Below are 22,090 nucleotides of genomic sequence, written 5' to 3'. Positions count from 1 at the left end.
CTAATCAGACACTTCTTCCTCTCCCCTCAGCCGCCTGGACTTATCATCCACTCTAGAAAAAGAGCTACAATCCATACATCAATCCTCATGGATTGTAAACTTGCAAGCAGGGCTCTCACTCAGTATCTGTTGAATTATGTATTACTTCGTAATATGTGATATTGTCTGTAAAAGTCCCCTCTGAATTGTAAAGTGCTGCAGAATATGTTGGTGCTTTAGAAATAAAAATTATTATTATCTGGCTCAAGACAAGACAGACTGCCAGCACAGTAAGGTGTCAGTTTATAACTACAAAAATAGTTTATAGAGAGAGGAATAAGGGAAGAATGAGGAGCAGAGGGAGAAAACAGCAGAGGGAGACACAGAAAGATCATGCTGAGCATTCTAACAAGTCTGTTACCTCACCGCAGGCCTGATTGACATCCAGATGACTCAGTACTGCTGTACAATTTTCTCCATGTTGCTGTTGCTTATCTCTGTGCTTTAAAAAGTGAGTTGAATGCAGAAATCCATCTCTGTGTGCTGCTGTGTATGGCAGACACCTTAGCAGCTAGTCTCCTCCCTTAGCTCGGAGTAAATTGCAAATTAAGAACTAGATCTTACAGAAGGAAATACTGGTGAAAATGCAAAGTACAAGTCATATAAAGTCCAGAAAGGTTATTCCTCATATATTAGGACAGCTTATTCGGAAAAGTTACTAAAATAGTACGGTAACACTTTAACTCTAAACTCCAGGAAAGTTATGAAAATCATACCAGTAATTTATGTGGAATTATCATCTCTCTGTTTTGTATCACTGGGTTTAGTGTGCTCTTTGTAACTTTACGGACTAAGACTAATAAATGTCCTTTAGACTAATCTCTATAAACCTTACTGTTTATTTGCACAGATGCTCCTCACATTGACTGTGACATCAAAGCAGGCAAAATAGTCAACCCAGAGTTCCTTGCAAAGTGTCCTGCAGGTTGCCAAGACGGGAAGCATCGTGTATATGGCACAGACATATATGCCTCTTTTTCCAGCATCTGCACAGCTGCCATTCACAGGTCTGCAGGTTTGAACAAGTGTTAATTCTATTATCCACATGATCACAACATGAACACCCATAATCATTACACATGATTACATTACACGTGTTACATTACGGATGACATCATATTGAAAGCAATGTTAATATATTTTTACAGCGGTGTCATTGACAACTCAGGAGGGAAGATTCTTGTTCGGAAAGTCGCTGGGCAGTCTGGTTACAAGGGAAGTTTCTCAAATGGGATACGATCACTTTCTCTTCCTCGGTGGAAAGAGTCCTTTGTCGTAGCAGGTAATTACCAAGAAATGTTCCCCACTGCTTATCTTCCATTATTGTTTTACCGATAGTCTGCTGCTTCCGTAGCTGTAGTCCCTGAGATTGGAGCATGGACTGTTATTCCTGCTTAAGCCATGAACACTCTGAAATATCTGGATTATAGTAAATTATTAGTACCTAACAGACATAAACAGTTTGCAGCTTTGCGAGTCTTCTAGGCTCCCGGGTGTCATGGAATCCCATTGACAAGCCATGATCAGGACACTGGAGTTCACTACATTGTGCCAGCACCATTCATGTATGGTGCAGGGGTAATATGACAGCTAAATGAACAAAGATGTTTGATTGGATCTTGAAAGTATGAAGGAAGAACTTCAATCTCCATCTGATTTTGGCTATAAATTGATAAATCAAAAACCGTACTGTCTGATCCAGGTCTAATTCCATTTTAGTATTGCTGGTATTGTGTTTGCTCAGTGGCTATTCCTACAATACATCTCCCTTTTGCATACTTTTCTTCTATACTTTTGGCTATTCTTTTTTCCAAATTCTATAATTTTCTATGAAATCTTATACTTATTATTGAAAAGCTAAAATGTGCACAGATTTATTTCTTAATATATCTTTACATTAATTAGAAAGCTGGTATTCTGATAAAGAGCTCAACTGTGAACACACAGAGTTAAAGGGATAGTCCATTCATGAATCTATAATAGAAAATTAATCGGCACAAATTTTTGGACCTAAAAATTACATGGTGTTAACAATAGTGTTGAGCATTCCGATACCACAAGTATCGGGTATCGGCCGATATTTGCGGTATCGGAATTCCGATACCGAGTTCCGATATTTTTGTGATATCGGGAATCGGTATCGGGATTTAGATTAATGTGTAAAATAAAGAATAAAAAATATTGATATACTTACCCTCGGACGGGCCCTGGTTGTCACCGCTGCAATCGCCATGTTTTCCTTCCTATGAATGAGCTTGTTAAGTACCTTCAATGACGTCGCGGCTTGTGATTGGTCGCTGAGCGGTCATGTGATCGCCCACACGACCAATCACAAGCCGCGACGTCATCGAAGGCTATTAACTCGCTCATTCCTAAGAATGAGCGCGTTAAGGACCTTCGATGACATCGTGGCTTGTGATTGGTCGCGTGAGCGGTCACATGACCGCTCAGCGACCAATCACAAGCCTCGACGTCATTGAAGGTCATTAAAGCGCTCATTCTTAGGAAGAAAACCATGGCGATTGCAGCGGTGACAACCAGGGCCCGTCCGAGGGTAAGTATATCAATATTTTTTATTTTTATTCTTTATTTTACACATTAATATGGATCTCAGGGCCTGAAGGAGCGTTTCCTCTCCTTCAGACCCTGGGAACCATTACGGATACCTTCCGATATTTATGTCCCATTGACTTGTATTGGTATCGGATATCGGTATCGGCGATATCCGATATTTTTCGGATATCGGCCGAAACCATCCGATATCGATACTTTCAAATATCGGACGGTATCGCTCAACACTAGTTAACAAGTGTAGATTCAGCTTAAATGTCCTACTTTTCATGATAATATGCCAACATACTGTATGTCTAAAACATTCAATCTTTTGAAGACCAAATGATTATAAGATTTTCATCTTCTGAATTCATGGTCAAGTGGAACACATTTCCAGGCATTGCTATGGAACAGCAACATTTATTTACCACCACCCCCCCCCCCCCAAAAAAAAAGAAAAAAAGAAAAAGCACTCCCATCAAAGTTTTTGTCCTCTTAATATATTGCAATTATCATATTACATAGCACTATGTACTTACAATTGCTCATTTTCACTTTCTACCCAGTTAATTATTCTGTTTTCTCTGCTCTACGTAGAAGCATGAAGACTATTTTTCCTGCATGACTCATTCTTCTCTCCAACCCCTGACTTTTTGCAGTGACTCATGACTCAATGCAGGGAAAATTGACCTCCTGTTTCTACATAGAGCTTAGAAGGATTCAGCTAGTCAGTTTTTAATCACGTGATATCATAGACTTAATGGAAAACAGAAGCATTAGCTGGGTAGAAGGAAAAAATGAGCAATTGTAAGTGCACAGTACTATATAATATGATGATTGTAATATACTTAGATGAGAAAAACTTTGATGGCAGCTGTGCCTGAAGAAACCAGGTTTAGAAGTTCAGTGTGGAAGTGGTTAAGCTATGATGATGTACTTACAGCTCCTCAGCTTCCGATTTTCATCCAGAATAATAGTACGATATTTTTGTCACTTGTCATGTGTGCCATACGTTTTTTTTATGGTATCGGATTAATCATTTATAGAACCAATTACAGTTTTCTATCTTACAGAATTGCAATGTATCCAATGCTATAATGAGTGGGAAAAATGTTTTTATCGCACCCATAGACTTGAATGGGTGAGTCTCATCCAATTTCTGAGTCAAATCACAGCTTGCTATGATTTTTTCCACAGACAGATTCTGGCAGTGAAAAAAATCAGTCATCTGTACTGCTCTATTGAATAACATGGGTTAATGTGCAATCCGATAAAAAAAAAATCAGATTGCACTCGTCCGGATTGAACACTTGTGTGCACGAGCCCTTTGAAGGGGTTACAGAAAATGGACTAGTTTTTAGTAATTGATTTTTTTGCATTACAAAACCTGAAAGCCATTTTAAAGATGCAATACAAATCCACAATATTATGGGCACGCTGAGTTTTATATTTGCATGTGCTAAAATCCACACTGATTTTTAAATGCAGAAATCTAAACTTCCCCTAAAGGATCTAAATCCATGCAATCAAATCTAGAATCAATTTATTATAATTATTTATTTTTAATAATTGCTTTCCATTACCTTTGCATGAAGCCTTTTACATATCTATGTTACCTAATTCATTTAATGCCATGAATCTTATTTTTTTATTAAACGTCTTTATAACACTTGTTAGCGTAACATAAAATAACTACAAGGGTAAATATAACTCTTAAAAGATGGGAAAATTGTGGCAGTCCCGAGTTCGATAACTAGCACATAAAATGATCAGCATGAAACTTACCTTTCCTGCAAATCTAGGTGATTCAAACAACCAATGTGCAAATACAGTTACAAACATCCAAAAGGTTAATTGTAATTATAAATTAAGTGTCCTATTATTTGTAACACTACAATTTTTTCATTAACTCATATCTGGTATTTCTACTCAGAGGGTAAAGGAAAGAAAGGTGTCACATATCCCACAGTTCTTGAGTACGTTGAAGTGAAAGTAGGTAAGCTTGGTCAAGAATATTGCCAGAAATATGTATGAACTGTGAAGATTTTTTACATACCGTAATTATTAGTATAAAAATACCCATTTTATAAATGTGATATTGAATATTCAAAATATTACAGTGGTATTCTTATCTCAAGCCATTATAGCATAGCCATGAGATATGCCATTAATATCTGATAAATGTATCTCCCATCTCTATGGGGCAGTACGGTGGCCCAGTGGTTAGCCTTTCTTGAGTATGGAACCCCATCTCACTCTGCTAGGAATATAGGATTGGAAGGCTCTACATCAGTGGTGTAACTAGAGTACCTGGATTTTGGTCAGATATATGTATGTATGCCCTTGTAGTGTTCTAAATCCTATAAGGATATACATGTTGCCCCCCATTATGTAGTATTGTCCGTATCCTGTACATGTCCCCCATCCAGGGCTCCTTCCAGGTATATATGTCCCTCATCCTGGGCCCCTTCCTGCTATATATGTCCACCATCCTGGGTTCCTTCCTATTATGTATGTCTCCCATCCTAGTATACATGTCCCCCATCCTAGTATATATGTCCCCTTGGGTTCCTTCCTAGTGAATAGGTCCCTGGTTCTGCTGCTGTTATCTAACACGTGAAAAAATATTTTCACTTTCTGACACACCCATGACATGCGGCGTCCTCTTCTATAGCTGGCACAAAGGCTGGTAGCTGACATTGGTGTGCCTGCTATGGGTGATGTATGACGTCACTACCATGATCTGCCTCCTGATGTCAGCTGCTGGCCTCTGACTTATAAATCACTAATACATGGTCAATGTTACATTTTTGTTGAAAATCTTTTTAAACTGAAGCTAAAAATATAAATCTCCTTTAAAGAAACTGTACATAGAGAAGTGCCACCTCCAACGGTAGCAACAACTCAACCTGCCATCTTAACAACCATTCCTACCACCACATCTACAACTCCAACACCGACAACTCCACAGCCTACCACACCAAAACCTACAACCACCACAACTGCTACCACATCCACCACGACAACAACTACCACGACAACAGCAAGGTTAAGGCCACCCCTCGTACGAGCAAGAGACACAGGTCAGTATCATGGAATAAAGTCATTCATTCACTTCATGATAAGAGTGTGATTGATGAAAGGTCATCTTTTGAAAAATTTGTGCTAAAGTGCTGAGTTATGGTTTATAGCAGAGCAATATAGACTGCAATGATATCCATACAAAGTATTACACGGAGACATTCGAGATATGACCATTTTGTATATGAAACATCAGTGGTAGTCCAAATAATTTTGTAACTTTTTGGATTCGATGAGTTACAGTAGTTTTTAAGTAAAGTTTATGATGTACAATAAAAAATTATATTTTGGTACCGTGATAGGCAAAGAACTCTATGTGAATACTTTTATTCCCAAAAAAGACATTGTAAGAGTGGTTAGCCAATAAAGGTATTACAATACCTTTGTCTTTTTGGGGGGCATAAATGTAAGTATTTACATAAATAAAGTTTAGAATTAAAGAAGCTGTCTACTACTTGGACAACTCCTTCTCATACTCCACGGTTGGACCCGATAAAGTAAAGAAGCTCAACCCCTGTGCCGGCACTGTTTCTGTGATGTCGGCACTCGCTCTCCCAGTGCTCTCGTGCGGTTGTTGTGACACGTGACCTTGACACCCAATCAGAGCTGGCGGCACAGTCCCCGCCTTTTCACAAATTGCAAATTAAGAGGAAGTCTGAAATTCAGCTGATCTCTTACTTCCTCTTCATGTTCAATTTGTCCAAAAGCGGAGACATTGATGCCATTGATTGGGCACTGGGTTATAGTATAGAAAAACTTTTCAAAACATGGGAAATAATAGTTATCATGAAGATCCTCCCTTGATTAACTTCAGCTTTATAGTCAGTGAATATAAATCACTATAAAGTTTTGGAAATAAATTCAGAAAATGTCTTATTTTCATATTTAGAAATTACATTATTTCTAAACATCTGAAGTTGTGTTTATGTCTTTTTTACATTTTATTCCATTTGAAGGTCTGACATCTTTCATTATATGTCTTAATGCATAGCCATCCTTTTGTGTTAAATTGTCTGCCTTATGTCAAGAAAGTTTTCACAATTTGATACCAGGCTGTAATAAATTTAATTTTTAAGTCATGTTTTTAGATAAATAATTCTCAGATGCGCAATAATGACTAACAGGTACTGTACTCTTCTGGAACACGTAAGTTAGCAGTCCAGCACATTCATAAAATTCAAACTTTATTAAATATTGATCTTTGTCACTGTGAACTGGTGTTGCTCGAAATGCATCGCATAGTGACATATCGTTTTCATCAATCTGTGGCTCTTAGTATCAATTTTTATTGGATAAATCTAGAATAAATTTTGGATTTTATGAATGTGCCAGACTGCTAACCTATGTGTATTTGAAGTTTCCTCAAAGTCCCGAAGGAGAAGGTGCAAGGACTATTAATCAAACTCTGATGCAAACTGAGTGAGCACTTTTAAGAAATGTTGTTACATATTGTACTCTTCTATCAGTACAAGAAGGAATTAAAGGTAATCTGTCAGCAGTTTTTCACCCCGAAACTTTTAATAAATGCAGGCAGCTCTTGAAAAACAAGTCCAGCAATACCTTTACATGGCCAGTCTATTTCTCCGTTACTGAGAAATTAGGGTTTGAAATTATATGCAAAGGAGACTGAAGAGCTATTGCAAATCTGAAGACTTTCTATTTACCATTCATAATGGAGGAAGGGACTGGCCATGTAAAGGTATTTGCTGGATTTGTCTTTGACAAAACTATGTGCGCATATAAGTAGTTTTGGAGGTAAAATCCTAATGACAGAGAGCCATAAAATAAAGAGGTGCTTTGACTTAAAGTAATGCACAAGACAAAATTTTACTATTTTATCTTTACTTTCAGCTGCCAGTAATATCCACCCAGCTTATTCATCAATTGTTGCTGCCTCATCAAGTAAGTTAAATAATTTAAAGGAAGCAGGTACCACCAAATAGTGGGGAGTACTCACTTGTTAGTGAAAAATCATAGCATTTAGAAGAGGAAAAGAAACTATGCTTTAACAGGCACATCGTAAAATGTAATACTTTTATACAGTAATGAAAAAAAAATCCAAATACATACAGATAAAAAACAATTGAAAACATGTACAAAACCAATGTGCCAAAATAAAGTTAACAGTCTAGGCTAAAGCATTGAGACAATAGACTCCTCCACAAGCTTTTAATACGGTGCCACACAAAAGGTTGATACATAAAATGAGAATAATAGGGATAGGGGAAAATATGTGTAAATGGGTTAAGAGCTGGCTCAGGGATAGGAAGCAAAGGGTGGTTATTAATGGAGCACACTCGGACTGGGTCGCAGTTAGCAGTGGGGTACCACTGGGGTCAGTATTGGGCCCTCTTCTTTTAAACATATTTATTAATGACCTTGTAGGGGGCATTCAGAGTAGAATTTCAATATTTGCAGATGACATTAAACTCTGCAGGGTAATCAATACAGAGGAGGACAATTTTATATTACAGGATGATTTATGTAAACTAGAAGCTTGGGCTGATAAATGGCAAATGAGCTTTAATGGGGATAAATGTAAGGTCATGCACTTGGGTAGAAGTAATAAGATTAGGGTTGAGCGACCTTGACCTTTTTAGAGTCGAGTCGTGTTTCGCGAAACCTGACTATCTTAGAAGTCGAGTCGAGTGGAATCGGCCGATTATGGCGAAAAGTCGGGTATCGCCCGAAACACGAAACCCAATGCAAGTCAACGGGGGAGCATAGTCGGCAGTGAGTGGAGGCCAGGAAAACACCTACACTGCCCATTTTAATGGCAAAAACATCCATTCTTGTTACAGAAGCTTGTCAATCGTAATTTAGCTTATAATAATTGGAAGGCATTTGAAATTGGGGGTCATTTGGCTAAAGTTGTGGGGGGTAGGGCTGGTTCAAGTAATTAGTGGGCCCAGTAAATCTGGACCACGTCACGGCAGTGGAGCAGGGAGAGGTAAGTATTTCAACTTTGCAAGTGCTGTGATCCTGAGCAAGAAGGGGGGGCCCACTCGTTGGCATTGGCACTGGCACAGGGCCCCTCAAAGTACAGCGGTGTGTTTGCACGGCGGGGGCGCCTCCCACCGGCAGCAACACTTTTGCGTACTATGAGAGGCCCTGTGCCAGTGACGTCGCCAACTAGTATTCCTCCCCCCACCTGATGAAGGAACCTGCACTTTCATCTGCACCTTCCTCTTTGTCCCCGTGTAAGGTGGTATGGTATGCGGGAAGAGGAACCTGACTTTCAGCAGGGTCACAATCTTGCTGTGTAGCGTGCACGGGGAATTTTGCATTATGGGTCAATGTACCAGCAGACTCATCTATCACTGGCTGGGCAATGGGCAGGATGAGGAGGAAACACAGATATAGGCCCAAAGAAAAAAGTTGGCTAAATGCAGTTCAAAATTGGTAACACAGGACTAACCAGGGGGCATTGCAGTGGAGGACAACTGGAATGAGAGGCTGACACAGAGAGTAGGCCCAAATCAGTAAGTAGTCGAAATGCAGTTCAAAATTGGCAACCGTAGTAAACAGGCGGCACAGCTTTGTTCAGTGGAGGAGAACAGCAAGAAGTGGCAGACACCGATAGTAGGCCCCAACCCAACTAGTAGGCCAAATGCAGTCTAACATTAACAACTACTTAACGAGAGCCTGAAAATGGAATTTCAGGACAGGAAACCAGGAGAACAGCAAGGAGTGGCAGACACCGATAGTAGGCCCCAAACCAACTAGTACGCCAAATGCAGTTGTTCCATTTAACCACAATTTAATGAGAGCCTGAAGATAGAAGTTCAGGAAAGGCAACCTGGAGAACACCTTGGAGTGTAACACACCATCTCTCTACACCCCATACCCAATTTGTAGGCCTAATGCAGTGTAGTTTTCAACAACTACTAAACGAGAGTCGGAAGATCGAAGCAATGTGGACGAAACCTGGGGAACACCTTGGAGTGTAACACACCGTCTCTCTACACCCCATACCCAATTTGTAGGCCTAATGCAGTGTAGTTTTCTACAACTACTAAACGAGAGTCGGAAGACCGAAGCAATGTGGATGAAACCTGGGGAACACCTTGGAGTGGAACACACCATCTCTCTACACCCCATACCCAATTTGTAGGCCTAATGCAGTGTAGTTTCCAACAACTACTAAACGAGAGCATGAAGATCGAAGCAATGGACAGGAAACCTGGGGAACACCTTGGAGTGGAACACACCATCTCTCTACACCCCATACCCAATTTGTAGGCCTAATGCAGCGTAGTTTCCAACAACTACTAAACGAGAGCCAGAAGATCGAAGCTCAGGAAAGGCAACCTGGAGAACACCTTGGAGTGGAACACACCATCTCTCTACACCCCATACCCAATTTGTAGGCCTAATGCAGCGTAGTTTCCAACAACTACTAAACGAGAGCATGAAGATCGAAGCAATGGAGAGGAAACCTGGGGAACACCTTGGAGTGGAACACACCATCTCTCTACACCCCATACCCAATTTGTAGGCCTAATGCAGCGTAGTTTCCAACAACTACTAAACGAGAGCCGGAAGATCGAAGCAATGGAGAGGAAACCTGGGGAACACCTTGGAGTGTAACACACCATCTCTCTACACCCCATACCCAATTTGTAGGCCTAATGCAGCGTAGTTTCCAACAACTACTAAACGAGAGCCGGAAGATCGAAGCAATGGAGAGGAAACCTGGGGAACACCTTGGAGTGTAACACACCATCTCTCTACACCCCATACCCAATTTGTAGGCCTAATGCAGCGTAGTTTCCAACAACTACTAAACGAGAGCATGAAGATCGAAGCAATGGAGAGGAAACCTGGGGAACACCTTGGAGTGGAACACACCATCTCTCTACACCCCATACCCAATTTGTAGGCCTAATGCAGTGTAGTTTCCAACAACTACTAAACGAGAGCCGGAAGATCGAAGCTCAGGAAAGGCAACCTGGAGAACACCTTGGAGTGGAACACACCATCTCTCTACACCCCATACCCAATTTGTAGGCCTAATGCAGTGTAGTTTCCAACAACTACTAAACGAGAGCATGAAGATCGAAGCATTGGCGAGGAAACCTGGGGAACACCTTGGAGTGGAACACACCATCTCTCTACACCCCATACCCAATTTGTAGGCCTAATGCAGCGTAGTTTTCAACAACTACTAAACGAGAGCCGGAAGATCGAAGCTCAGGAAAGGCAACCTGGAGAACACCTTGGAGTGGAACACACCATCTCTCTACACCCCATACCCAATTTGTAGGCCTAATGCAGTGTAGTTTTCTACAACTACTAAACGAGAGTCGGAAGACCGAAGCAATGTGGACGAAACCTGGGGAACACCTTGGAGTGGAACACACCATCTCTCTCCACCCCATACCCAATTTGTAGGCCTAATGCAGTGTAGTTTCCAACAACTACTAAACGAGAGCCAGAAGATCGAAGCAATGGAGAGGAAACCTGGGGAACACCTTGGAGTGTAGCACACCGTCTCTCTACACCCCATACCCAATTTGCAGGCCTAATGCAGTGTAGTTTCCAACAACTACTAAACGAGAGCATTAAGATCGCAGCAATGGAGAGGAAACCTGGGGAACACCTTGGAGTGGAACACACCATCTCTCTACACCCCATACCCAATTTGTAGGCCTAATGCAGTGTAGTTTCCAACAACTACTAAACGAGAGCATTAAGATCGAAGCAATGGCGAGGAAACCTGGGGCACACCTTGGGGAGGCAGACACCGTTAGTAGGCCCTACCAAAGTTGTACCCCCAATGCAGTTTTAAAATTCCTAGAGGCTGAAAACAAGACTATTGACGCTCAGCTTTTTTCAAAGGAACACAGCTGAATTGAGTGGCGCAGACAGACACAGGTAGTAGGACTTAAACCAAAAATGTGGCTCACTGCAGCTTAAAAAAGTTACAGGGGTACACAAGCAGCAGTGCTCTGGGCAGTGGAGGACAATTTCAATAGTGGACCGCAGACAGACTTTGTACGCCTACTATTAAAAAAAGGATGCTCTATGCAATTAAAAATAGGTTCCAGGGGTCCACGGCCAGCAGTGGTGTGGTCAGTGGACGAGTATTGGAAGGAGGGACCGCAGACAGGCGTAGTAGGCCTAACATAACAAAATTAGGCTGTAGACACTGTAAAATTGGTTCCAGGGGTACACGGGCAGCAGTGGTGTGGTCAGCGGAGGAAAATTGGAATTAGGGACTGCAGACAGACTTTGTAGGCTGTCCCCTGTGGACCATGCATCCAACACATTAACCCAGTGCGCCGTAATGGACACGTAACCTTTTGTGGACATGCCTAGTGGTCCATGCGTCTCTTGTCAGGTGCACCTTTCTACTGTTTGATTGCCTGAGTGCTATGACAATGCAGACTTTTTCATGCCGGTGGAGGGCTGGGATGGCTTTTCTCGCAAAAGAAATGTCGACTGGGTAGCTTGAACCGTTGCACAGCGTAGTTCATCTGGGCTTTCTAAATATAAAACAAAGAAAAAAAGGAGGCTACATGCACTTTCAGCTGGGTTCCAGGGGTACACGGCCAGCATTGGTCTGGTCAGTGGAGAACTATTGGAAGGAAGGACCGCAGACACGCTTCGAAGGCCTAACATAATAACAGATGGCTGTAGGCAATTTTAAATTGGTTCCAGGGGTACACGGGCAGCAGTGGTGTGGTCAGTGGAGGCCTAGTGGAAGGAGTGACCGCAGACAGGCATCGAAGGCCTAACATAATAACACATGGCTGTTGGCAATTTTAAATTGGTTCCAGGGGAACACAGGCAGCAGTGGCCTGGTCAGTGTAGTAGTAGTAGAAAGAACGGACCGCAGACAGGCATCGAAGGCCTAAAATAAAAAAATTGGGCTGGCTGTAGGCAATTTTAAATTGGTTCCAGGGGTACACGGGCAGCAGTGGTGTGGTCAGTGGAGGCCTAGTGGAAGGAGTGACCGCAGACAGGCATCGAAGGCCTAACATAATAACACATGGCTGTAGGCAATTTTAAATTGGTTCCGTGGGTACACGGGCAGCAGTGGTGTGGTCAGTGGAGGCCTAGTGGAAGGAGTGACCGCAAACAGGCATCGAAGGCCTAAAATAAAAAAATTGGGCTGGCTGTAGGCAATTTTAAATTGGTTCCAGGGGTACACGGGCAGCAGAGGTGTGGTCAGTGGAGGCCTAGTGGAAGGAGTGACCGCAGACAGGCATCGAAGGCCTAACATAATAACACATGGCTGTAGGCAATTTTAAATTGGTTCCGTGGGCACACGGGCAGCAGTGGTGTGGTCAGTGGAGGCCTAGTGGAAGGAGTGACCGCAAACAGGCATCGAAGGCCTAACATAATAACACATGGCTGTAGGCAATTTTAAATTGGTTCCAGGGGAACACGGGCAGCAGTGGCCTGGTCAGTGTAGTAGTAGTAGAAAGAACGGACCGCAGACAGGCATCGAAGGCCTAAAATAAAAAAATTGGGCTGGCTGTAGGCAATTTTAAATTGGTTCCAGGGGTACACGGGCAGCAGTGGTGTGGTCAGTGGAGGCCTAGTGGAAGGAGGGACCGCAGACAGGCATTGAAGGCCTAACATAATAACAGATGGCTGTAGGCAATTTTAAATTGGTTCCAGGGGTACACGGGCAGCAGTGGTGTGGTCAGTGGAGGCTTAGTGGAAGGAGGGACCGCAGACAGGCTTCGAAGGCCTAACATAACAAAATAGGGCTGTTGGCAATTTAAAATTGGTTCCAGGGGTACACGGGCAGCAGTACAATGGTCATTGGAGGCCTAGTGGAAGGAGGGACCGCAGACAGGCTTCGAAGGCCTAACATAAAAATATAGGGCTGTTGGCAATTTAAAATTGGTTCCAGTGGTACAAGGGCAGCAGTACAATGGTCAGTGGAGGCCTAGTGGAAGGAGGGACCGCAGACAGGCTTCGAAGGCCTAACATAAAAAAATAGGGCTGTTGGCAATTTAAAATTGGTTCCAGGGGTACACGGGCAGCAGTACAATGGTCAGTGGAGGCCTAGTGGAAGGAGGGACCGCAGACAGGCTTCGAAGGCCTAACATAACAAAAATGTCAATACAATGGTATTGTCAGTGGCAGGCATTGAAGGATGTCAGTGCATAGACTAAACATTGGTGGAGCTGTGAGAGATAATTTTGCAAGTGGTAGAGCACTGTTTGAGCTGGGGGGGGAACTGTCTTGTGGCCGGCGGTACAGGCCCAGGGCCCCTCATATTACAACGGTGTGTCTGACGTTGGGTGCGCACCACCACCGCCAGAGACACTTTATTGTACTATGAGGGACCCAGTGGCAGTGCCGTCGACCAAAAGCGGGCACACCCACCTCTTCAGACAAACAGCACTCTCACGGGTGCTGGCGCCAAGTGGCGATACCACGGCCCCGTGTGGGGAGTTTGGCCATTTAGTGAGGTGTAAACATGTCGTATGCTGGACAATCAGGTGCAGAAAATTACGAGATTGGAAAAGTCATTCAGAATAGTCCACAGGCAAGACCTTTTCATAGGAAAGCTAGGTGTCAGCCGGGCAAGGTGGGGCAAAAGATTTCGAAATCCAGTTGTGGTTCATTTTAATGAAGGTTAGATCATCTACATTTTGGGTAGCCAGACGAGTCCTTTTTTCTGTTAGTATTGAACCTGCAGCACTGAATACTCTTTCTGATAGGACACTAGCTGCCGGGCAAGCAAGCTCCTGCAATGCATATTCTGCCAATTCTGGCCAGGTGTCTAATTTGGATGCCCAGTAATCAAATGGGAATGACGGTTGAGCGAGAACGTCGATAAGGGATGAAAAATAGTTTGTAACCATACTGGACAAATGTTGTCTCCTGTCACTTTGAATTGATGCTGCAGTACCTGTCCTGTCTGCGGTCATAGCAAAATCACTCCACAACCTGGTCAGAAAACCCCTCTGGCCAACGCCACTTCTGATTTCTGCCCCTCTAACACCTCTGGTCTGCTGGCCCCTGCAGCTCGTGTGAGAACGATCACGGGCGCTGTGTGCAGGGAATGCCAGAAGCAAACGGTCAACAAGAGTTGATTGTTTGGTTGCTAATATTATTTCCAAGTTGTCATGTGGCATTATATTTTGCAATTTGCCTTTATAGCGAGGATCAAGGAGGCAGGCCAACCAGTAATCGTCATCGTTCATCATTTTAGTAATGCGTGTGTCCCTTTTGAGGATACGTAAGGCATAATCCGCCATGTGGGCCAAAGTTCCAGTTCTCAAATCTGCGGTTATGCTTGGTTGAGGGGCAGTTTCAGGCAAATCCACGTCACTTGTGTCCCTCCAAAAACCAGAACCCGGCCTTGCCGCGCCAACAATTTCCAGTGGCCCCGGAAAAGCTTCCTCATTAAAAATATAATCATCCCTATCATCCTCCTCGTCCTCCTCCTCCTCTTCGCCCGCTACCTCGTCCTGTACACTGCCCTGGCCAGACAATGGCTGACTGTCATCAAGGCTTTCCTCTTCCTCAGCTGCAGACGCCTGATCCTTTATGTGCGTCAAACTTTGCATCAGCAGACGCATTAGGGGGATGCTCATGCTTATTATGGCGTTGTCTGCACTAACCAGCCGTGTGCATTCCTCAAAACACTGAAGGACTTGACACATGTCTTGAATCTTCGACCACTGCACACCTGACAACTCCATGTCTGCCATCCTACTGCCTGCCCGTGTATGTGTATCCTCCCACAAAAACATAACAGCCCGCCTCTGTTCGCACAGTCTCTGAAGCATGTGCAGTGTTGAGTTCCACCTTGTTGCAACGTCTATGATTAGGCGATGCTGGGGAAGGTTCAAAGAACGCTGATAGGTCTGCATACGGCTGGAGTGTACGGGCGAACGGCGGATATGTGAGCAAAGTCCACGCACTTTGAGGAGCAGGTCGGATAACCCCGGATAACTTTTCAGGAAGCACTGCACCACCAGGTTTAAGGTGTGAGCCAGGCAAGGAATGTGTTTCAGTTGGGAAAGGGAGATGGCAGCCATGAAATTCCTTCCGTTATCACTCACTACCTTGCCTGCCTCAAGATCTGAAGGATGAGTGTGGAAACCACATGGAAAAACGACCAAAATAGGGTATAATACTAATATGGAAAAATCTTTATTGATACAAAAATGCATAAATATAAGTGCAGTAAAAGAGAACATATAAACAGATCCCTGGACTACAGTGGTACAAGCAGAAGAAATGGTGGCGACCGCTGCAACAGATCGCCACTGTACAGAAGAGGACGCGCAGACCGGAAACCCAGATCAAATGGTATAAATATATACTGGTAACTAAACCCATAGAATAACTAACCGTCTAGATGGTAAATATATGGAACAACTGCCTAACAATGAGCAACATATGCAGCAAATAAGGTCACACCTGAGACTATATACCACAGTGGGTTATTTATAATGCTACATAAATAGTACATAAATGCAGAACCTGCATACAAAAAAGCAAAAAAGCAACCCATGTAACAGATGAAGTAAAAAATAAGACTATAGGCCACCCTGGATTATTGTAATCCTACATGGATTAAGCAGGGCCACAGAAGCAGTGTTGCTAAAACTCACCGGCAGAGCCGTATATGAGAACAGTCACCCTATAAGAGACAATGTGTGAGCACCCTTACGTAGACATGATCATGCAGCTAATAGCTGCATGTCAGAGATATAACCAGGCAAAACTGCCATGGACGCAGCTAATAATTACCTGAACGTGGTTTCGGAGCGGAAGCTCCTTTGTCAGGGGGCGTGCCGGCTGGTGTGGATGACGGGGTTTATGTACCGGCAGAGTAGTTGATCACATGAGCAGACGCCGGAAGTGACGCAGGCGCTACCATGGATACTGGAGACGCCAGGCGGCGACGGCGTCATGCACGGGTGTCACCATAGTGATCATCCATGCATACTGACGCCGCAAGCCGCCGGGGGCCGCCGACCCAGGTGCGCATGCGTACAGGCAGTGCTCTAGTGATCAGACCAGGTACATAAGAGATGGCGGTAGGTAACCTACCATCAAAAGGAATGAATAAAGGAGGCCAGAAACTGGATAAAAAAAGGGGTGGAGAGGAAAGGGAGGGAAGGGCAGGGGTTAATAGCATGTTAAGTTACCGCAACCGTCAAACATGGGGTAAGTTACGTATATAAAGCTTATATTAGCCCTGATCGTATATGATCCGCAGTATATGATCCAAAAGCAATTTTTTAAGGTCACTAAGACCAGATCTATGCGACATCTCCAACAAGTTAACGATATAACATGCCTATCGCCCCGGGTAATGCTGTACACAAACAAAAATAAAATAAACAAAAAATATATATGGACCCCACAAAAATTAAAATACATTACAACTCAATACATAAAGAGACAAACATGAGGCAAAAAGACAAATAACAACAAAATATATAATAAAATAAATGTATGCAACACATTCTTCTGATCTCCATCTCAGTGTATCTTCTATCGACTCCAGAAGAGGAAAAACTTGAATGCCATCATCATGTCACATCAACATAGCTGGACAGAAAGAATATCTAAGAATATAACAATAAAAAATTAGTAAAAACAAATACAGAGGCGACCTATCCAGAAAACCACCACCACTCGCACCAAACAGGATCACAGGAAAGGAGCAAAACTGATGGTTTCATTTAATCCATGGGGGTGGACAGTATTTAGGGTCCACATCCACCTTGATTCGAGCTGTGCCAATCTCTGGGATATATTACCCCCCCTAATGCCCATTTCTATCATGTCAATACCTTTTACTTTCAGGCCACTACTCTCACAATTATGGTGTGACCTGAAGTGCCTCGGAATCGTTTTTAACAAGTTGGGGTCCGTAACACGTGCTGCTGCTTCGATCCCAAGGACATGTTTGCGTACCCTCGTTTTTAGCTGCCTAGTTGTGAGTCCCACATAAATTAGTGGGCAGGGGCATACCGCATAATAAATAACGTTTCTCGATGTACACGTAATGGCCTTTGTGATCTTAAAGCTTTTAAGTCCTGAAGAATCTACAAAAGTATCATCCCTAGCGATGTTGCAACATGCCACACATCTGCCACAAGTACGACAACCCCCCCTAGGTTTATTACGTGGATCGTTTAGAAATGTCCTGGGAGAATTATCTACGTAGTGGCTACGCACTAGGTGGTCACGTATATTCTTGGACCTCCTAAAGGTGATGGATGGACGACTGGGTAAAAATTTGGCCAATGTTACGTCTGTTCTAAGAATCGGCCAGGCTCGTTCCAGAGCGTTTCTAATTTCTCCTGCTCTTGAGTTGTAATTGGTAATGAACCGGACAACTTCGGAATCACTGTCTTTCGTGCGGTTAGCATATAGCAGTGAGTGTCTATTACTATATTTCGCTCTAAAATAAGCTCTTTTAATGGCCCGACTACTATAGCCCCTGTCTTTAAAACGGCATTTAAGATCTTTGGCCTGGATTTCGAACTCCAAGTCGGTGGAACATAACCGTCGTGTGCGTAAAACTGTCCAATAGGGACAGCCCGTACCATATGGGTCGGATGAGAGGAGGACGAGTGGAGCAGCATGTTAGTAGCAGTTGGCTTTTTATATATTGTTGTTTGTATTGTATCCGTGCAGTCTCTCTTAAGAGTCACATCAAGGAATTCAATGCTTGATCTATTACATGTGGCTGTGAGTCTAATGTTCAGAGAGTTGTCATTTAAAGTGGTCACAAATTGCATGAAGGACTCGCTACTACCCTGCCAGATGACAAGAATGTCATCTATGTAGCGCGCCCAAAGAAGGGCGCGCTCCATAGATGACAGTCCATCTGACCGTAGGAGGTCCCTTTCCCACAGCCCCAGGAACAGGTTTGCATATGAGGGCGCATAAGCCGCCCCCATTGCTGTTCCCTGGAGCTGTAGGAAATAGGACCCCCTAAACGTAAAAAAGTTGTGGGTGAGGGCGAAATTAAGGACTTCTAAAAGGAACGCAACAAACTCCGGGGACCAATTGGATGTGGACAAGAAGAATTGAGCAGCTGCCAAACCATTGCTATGGTGTATGCTCGTATACAAGGATTCCACATCCATGGCCCCCATGACTGTGTCCGTCCCCAACTTCAGGTCATCAACCCTACGTAATAGTTGGTTCGTGTCCTTCAAGAAAGAAGGGAGTTCTTCAACAAGCGGTTGAAGGATCGAATCAATCCATTTATTTATCTGTTCGAGGTAACTACCGTTCCCCGACACAATGGGTCGTCCAGGTGGAGTGGACATATTTTTATGTGTCTTAGGAAGTAGGTAGAAGGTTGGTATTGTGGGTTCAACGACCACCAATGCCGAACACAATTCTTTAGTGATCGTCCCTCTTTCTGTACCCCTTTGAAGGATCTCCCTGAGTTGCGAACAGTAGGCGGACAAGGGGTTATAGGTCAGCTTTTTCATACATGACCTTGGGCCATAGCACGATATTGCCCCCCTTGTCCGCCGGCTTTATCACAACATCAGGGAGATCCCTAAGATGTTTGAGTCGTAATCTCTCCTGCCTAGACAAGTTGTCATTCTTCACAGATTGAGGAATTCGTATTAGTTCCTCACTAGCCACTTTCACGAATGTCTCAATGGCACTACAACTCGATAGGGGTGGGAACTTCTTTGAACGCACCCGTATGGCTGGTGGAATCCTACCTCCTTCCACTGTCTGGTGTTCCCTGGACAACTCCTCAAGGATTCTCAAGGCCGACTGTTCGCTTTCTGTAGGAAACAAATCATGAATGCTGTTATCAAAGAAATGTCGTTTAAATAATAAAGACCGGGCGAATAGATGTAAATCTTTAATGACCGTAAACCGGTCAACACCCGCAGTCGGAGAAAATGATAGGCCCCTAAGTAAAAGCGAACAATCGGCCTGGGACAAAGGGTAAGTGCTCAAATTAATTACCTTGTTGTCCTCCCTTGGAGCTTCAACATTGCGGACTTTTTGCCTCCTATAAGGATGATAATTTTGTCTTCTAGTTCTATTATATGATGCTCCCGACCGTGTGACTGCAGATGAAGCTGATCCATCCGACTGTGAGCCATACGATGAAATAGACGTATTAGATGCACTACGTGTTATAGCATGATTTTGGACCAATGGTTTTCGCCATTGATACACATTTTGGGATTGATAGTCCTTTAAGTCTCTGTTTAGTTTAGATGTCTGCATGTCGCTGATACGTTTAACAGTGGACTCAACTGCTTTGTCCATCTGTGTGTCATACTTTTTTAATTGCTCCTCTGAGCACTTGTCACGTAGCTCTGATAGGACAACATCAATCTCTTTATCAAGTCCTTCTATGGTTTTTTAATTAAACCCAATCAGTAGCTTCATTAGAACACCTGAGCAAACTCCACAGGCCTCCTCCCATTTAGTCACGAACTCCGAGTCATCCACCGGAAAAGTTGGCACCACTCGAACCTGAAGTTCCCTAGGGATCATATTCCTGGAGAGATATTTCTCCAGGAACAATCTATTCCACCCTCATCCTTCATGTTTAGTTTCTTAGCGACTGGGTGCATATTCATCCAATATTTTGACAACGTAGTTATTATACTGGTAACATTTTGTGATGTTGTTGTTTAATACCTTTATTATTTTGTCTGCCTCAAGATCTACAGTGCCCAGCCACGACTGCGTTTCTTTCTGCAAGAACTCGGACAGAACTTCCGCGGTGTGTCTGTTGTCGCCCAAACACTTCATAGCCAATACAGCCTGCTGACGTTTGCCAGTAGCTGCCCCATAATGGGAGACCTGGTGTGCAACAGTGGCAGCTGCGGATGGAGTGGTTGTGCGACTGCGGTCTGTGGACGAGCTCTCGCTTCTGCAGGAGGACGAGGAGGAGGAGGAGGGGGTGCGAACGGCTACAGCCAACTGTTTCCTAGACCGTGGGCTAGGCAGAACTGTCCCAAACTTGCTGTCCCCTGTGGACCCTGCATCCACAACATTCACCCAGTGTGCCGTGATGGACACGTAACGTCCCTGGCCATGCCTACTGGTCCATGCATCTGTTGTCAGGTGCACCTTTGTGCTCACAGATTGCCTGAGTGCATGGACGATGCGCTCTTTAACATGCTGGTGGAGGGCTGGGATGGCTTTTCTGGAAAAAAGTGTCGACTGGGTAGCTCGTAGCGTGGTACAGCGTAGTCCATCAGGGCTTTGAAAGCTTCGCTTTCAACTAACCGGTAGGGCATCATCTCTAACGAGATTAGTCTAGCTATGTGGGCGTTCAAACCCTGTGTACACGGATGCGACGCTAAGTACTTCCTTTTTCTAACCATAGTCTCATGTAGGGTGAGCTGGACTGGAGAGCTGGAGATCGTGGAACTAGCGGGGGTGCCGGTGGACATGGCAGACTGAGAGACGGTGGGAGATGGTATTGTTGCCGCCGGTGCCCTAGATGCAGTGTTTCCTACTACGAAACTGGTGATTCCCTGACCCTGACTGCTTTGGCCTGGCAAAGAAACCTGCACAGATACTGCAGGTGGTGCGGAAAATGGTGGCCCTACACTGCCAGAAGGGATGTTGCGTTGATGACTAGCTTCATTGGCCGAGGGTGCTACAACCTTAAGGGACGTTTGGTAGTTAGTCCAAGCTTGCAAATGCATGGTGGTTAAATGTCTATGCATGCAACTTGTATTGAGACTTTTCAGATTCTGCCCTCTGCTTAAGGTAGTTGAACATTTTTGACAGATGACTTTGCGCTGATCAATTGTTTTAAAAAATGCCAGACTGCACTCTTTCTAGCATCGGATACCTTTTCAGGCATTGCAGACTGAGCTTTAACCGGATGGCCACGCTGTCCTCCAACAGGTTTTGGCTTTGCCACGCGTTTTGGGCAAGATACGGGCCCGGCAGATGGAACCTGTTGTGATGTTGATGCCTGCTGCGGCCCCTCCTCCTCCGCTTCAGAACTGCTGCCGCCTGCACCCTGTTCCCCCAATGGCTGCCAATCGGGGTCAAGAACTGGGTCATCTATTACCTCTTCTTGTAGCTCGTGTGCAACTTCGTCTGTGTCACCGTGTCGGTCGGTGGTATAGCGTTCGTGATGGGGCAACATAGTCTCATCAGGGTCTGATTCTTGATCATTACCCTGCGAGGGCAATGTTGTGGTCTGAGTCAAAGGACCAGCATAGTAGTCTGGCTGTGGCTGTGCATCAGTGCACTCCATGTCAGATTCAACTTGTAATGGGCATGGACTGTTAACTGCTTCACTTTCTAAGCCAGGGACGGTATGTGTAAAGAGCTCCATGGAGTAACCCGTTGTGTCGCCTGCTGCATTCTTCTCTGTTGTTGTTTTTGCTGAAGAGGACAAGGAAGCGACTTGTCCCTGACCGTGAACATCCACTAACGATGCGCTGCTTTTACATTTACCAGTTTCACG

At 44.0% G+C, this 22,090-nt stretch overlaps 1 protein-coding gene across 1 annotated transcript in view; it reads left to right on the top strand.

Annotated features, from left to right (window-relative positions):
- The window catches only part of VIT (vitrin), a 359,312-nt gene that overhangs the window by 261,629 nt on the left and 75,593 nt on the right, over positions 1 to 22,090 (top strand). Inside the window, exons 4-8 of the mRNA XM_069769135.1 lie at positions 890 to 1,046; positions 1,188 to 1,321; positions 4,526 to 4,588; positions 5,454 to 5,675; positions 7,525 to 7,575. Coding sequence (XP_069625236.1) covers positions 890 to 1,046; positions 1,188 to 1,321; positions 4,526 to 4,588; positions 5,454 to 5,675; positions 7,525 to 7,575 — 627 coding nt within the window. The remainder of the gene's footprint in view (positions 1 to 889; positions 1,047 to 1,187; positions 1,322 to 4,525; positions 4,589 to 5,453; positions 5,676 to 7,524; positions 7,576 to 22,090) is intronic.

The sequence above is a fragment of the Ranitomeya imitator genome, chromosome 5 (assembly GCF_032444005.1).
Source record: "Ranitomeya imitator isolate aRanImi1 chromosome 5, aRanImi1.pri, whole genome shotgun sequence".
NCBI classification, from domain to species: domain Eukaryota; kingdom Metazoa; phylum Chordata; class Amphibia; order Anura; family Dendrobatidae; genus Ranitomeya; species Ranitomeya imitator.
This window is presented reverse-complemented; position numbering and strand designations above follow the sequence as displayed.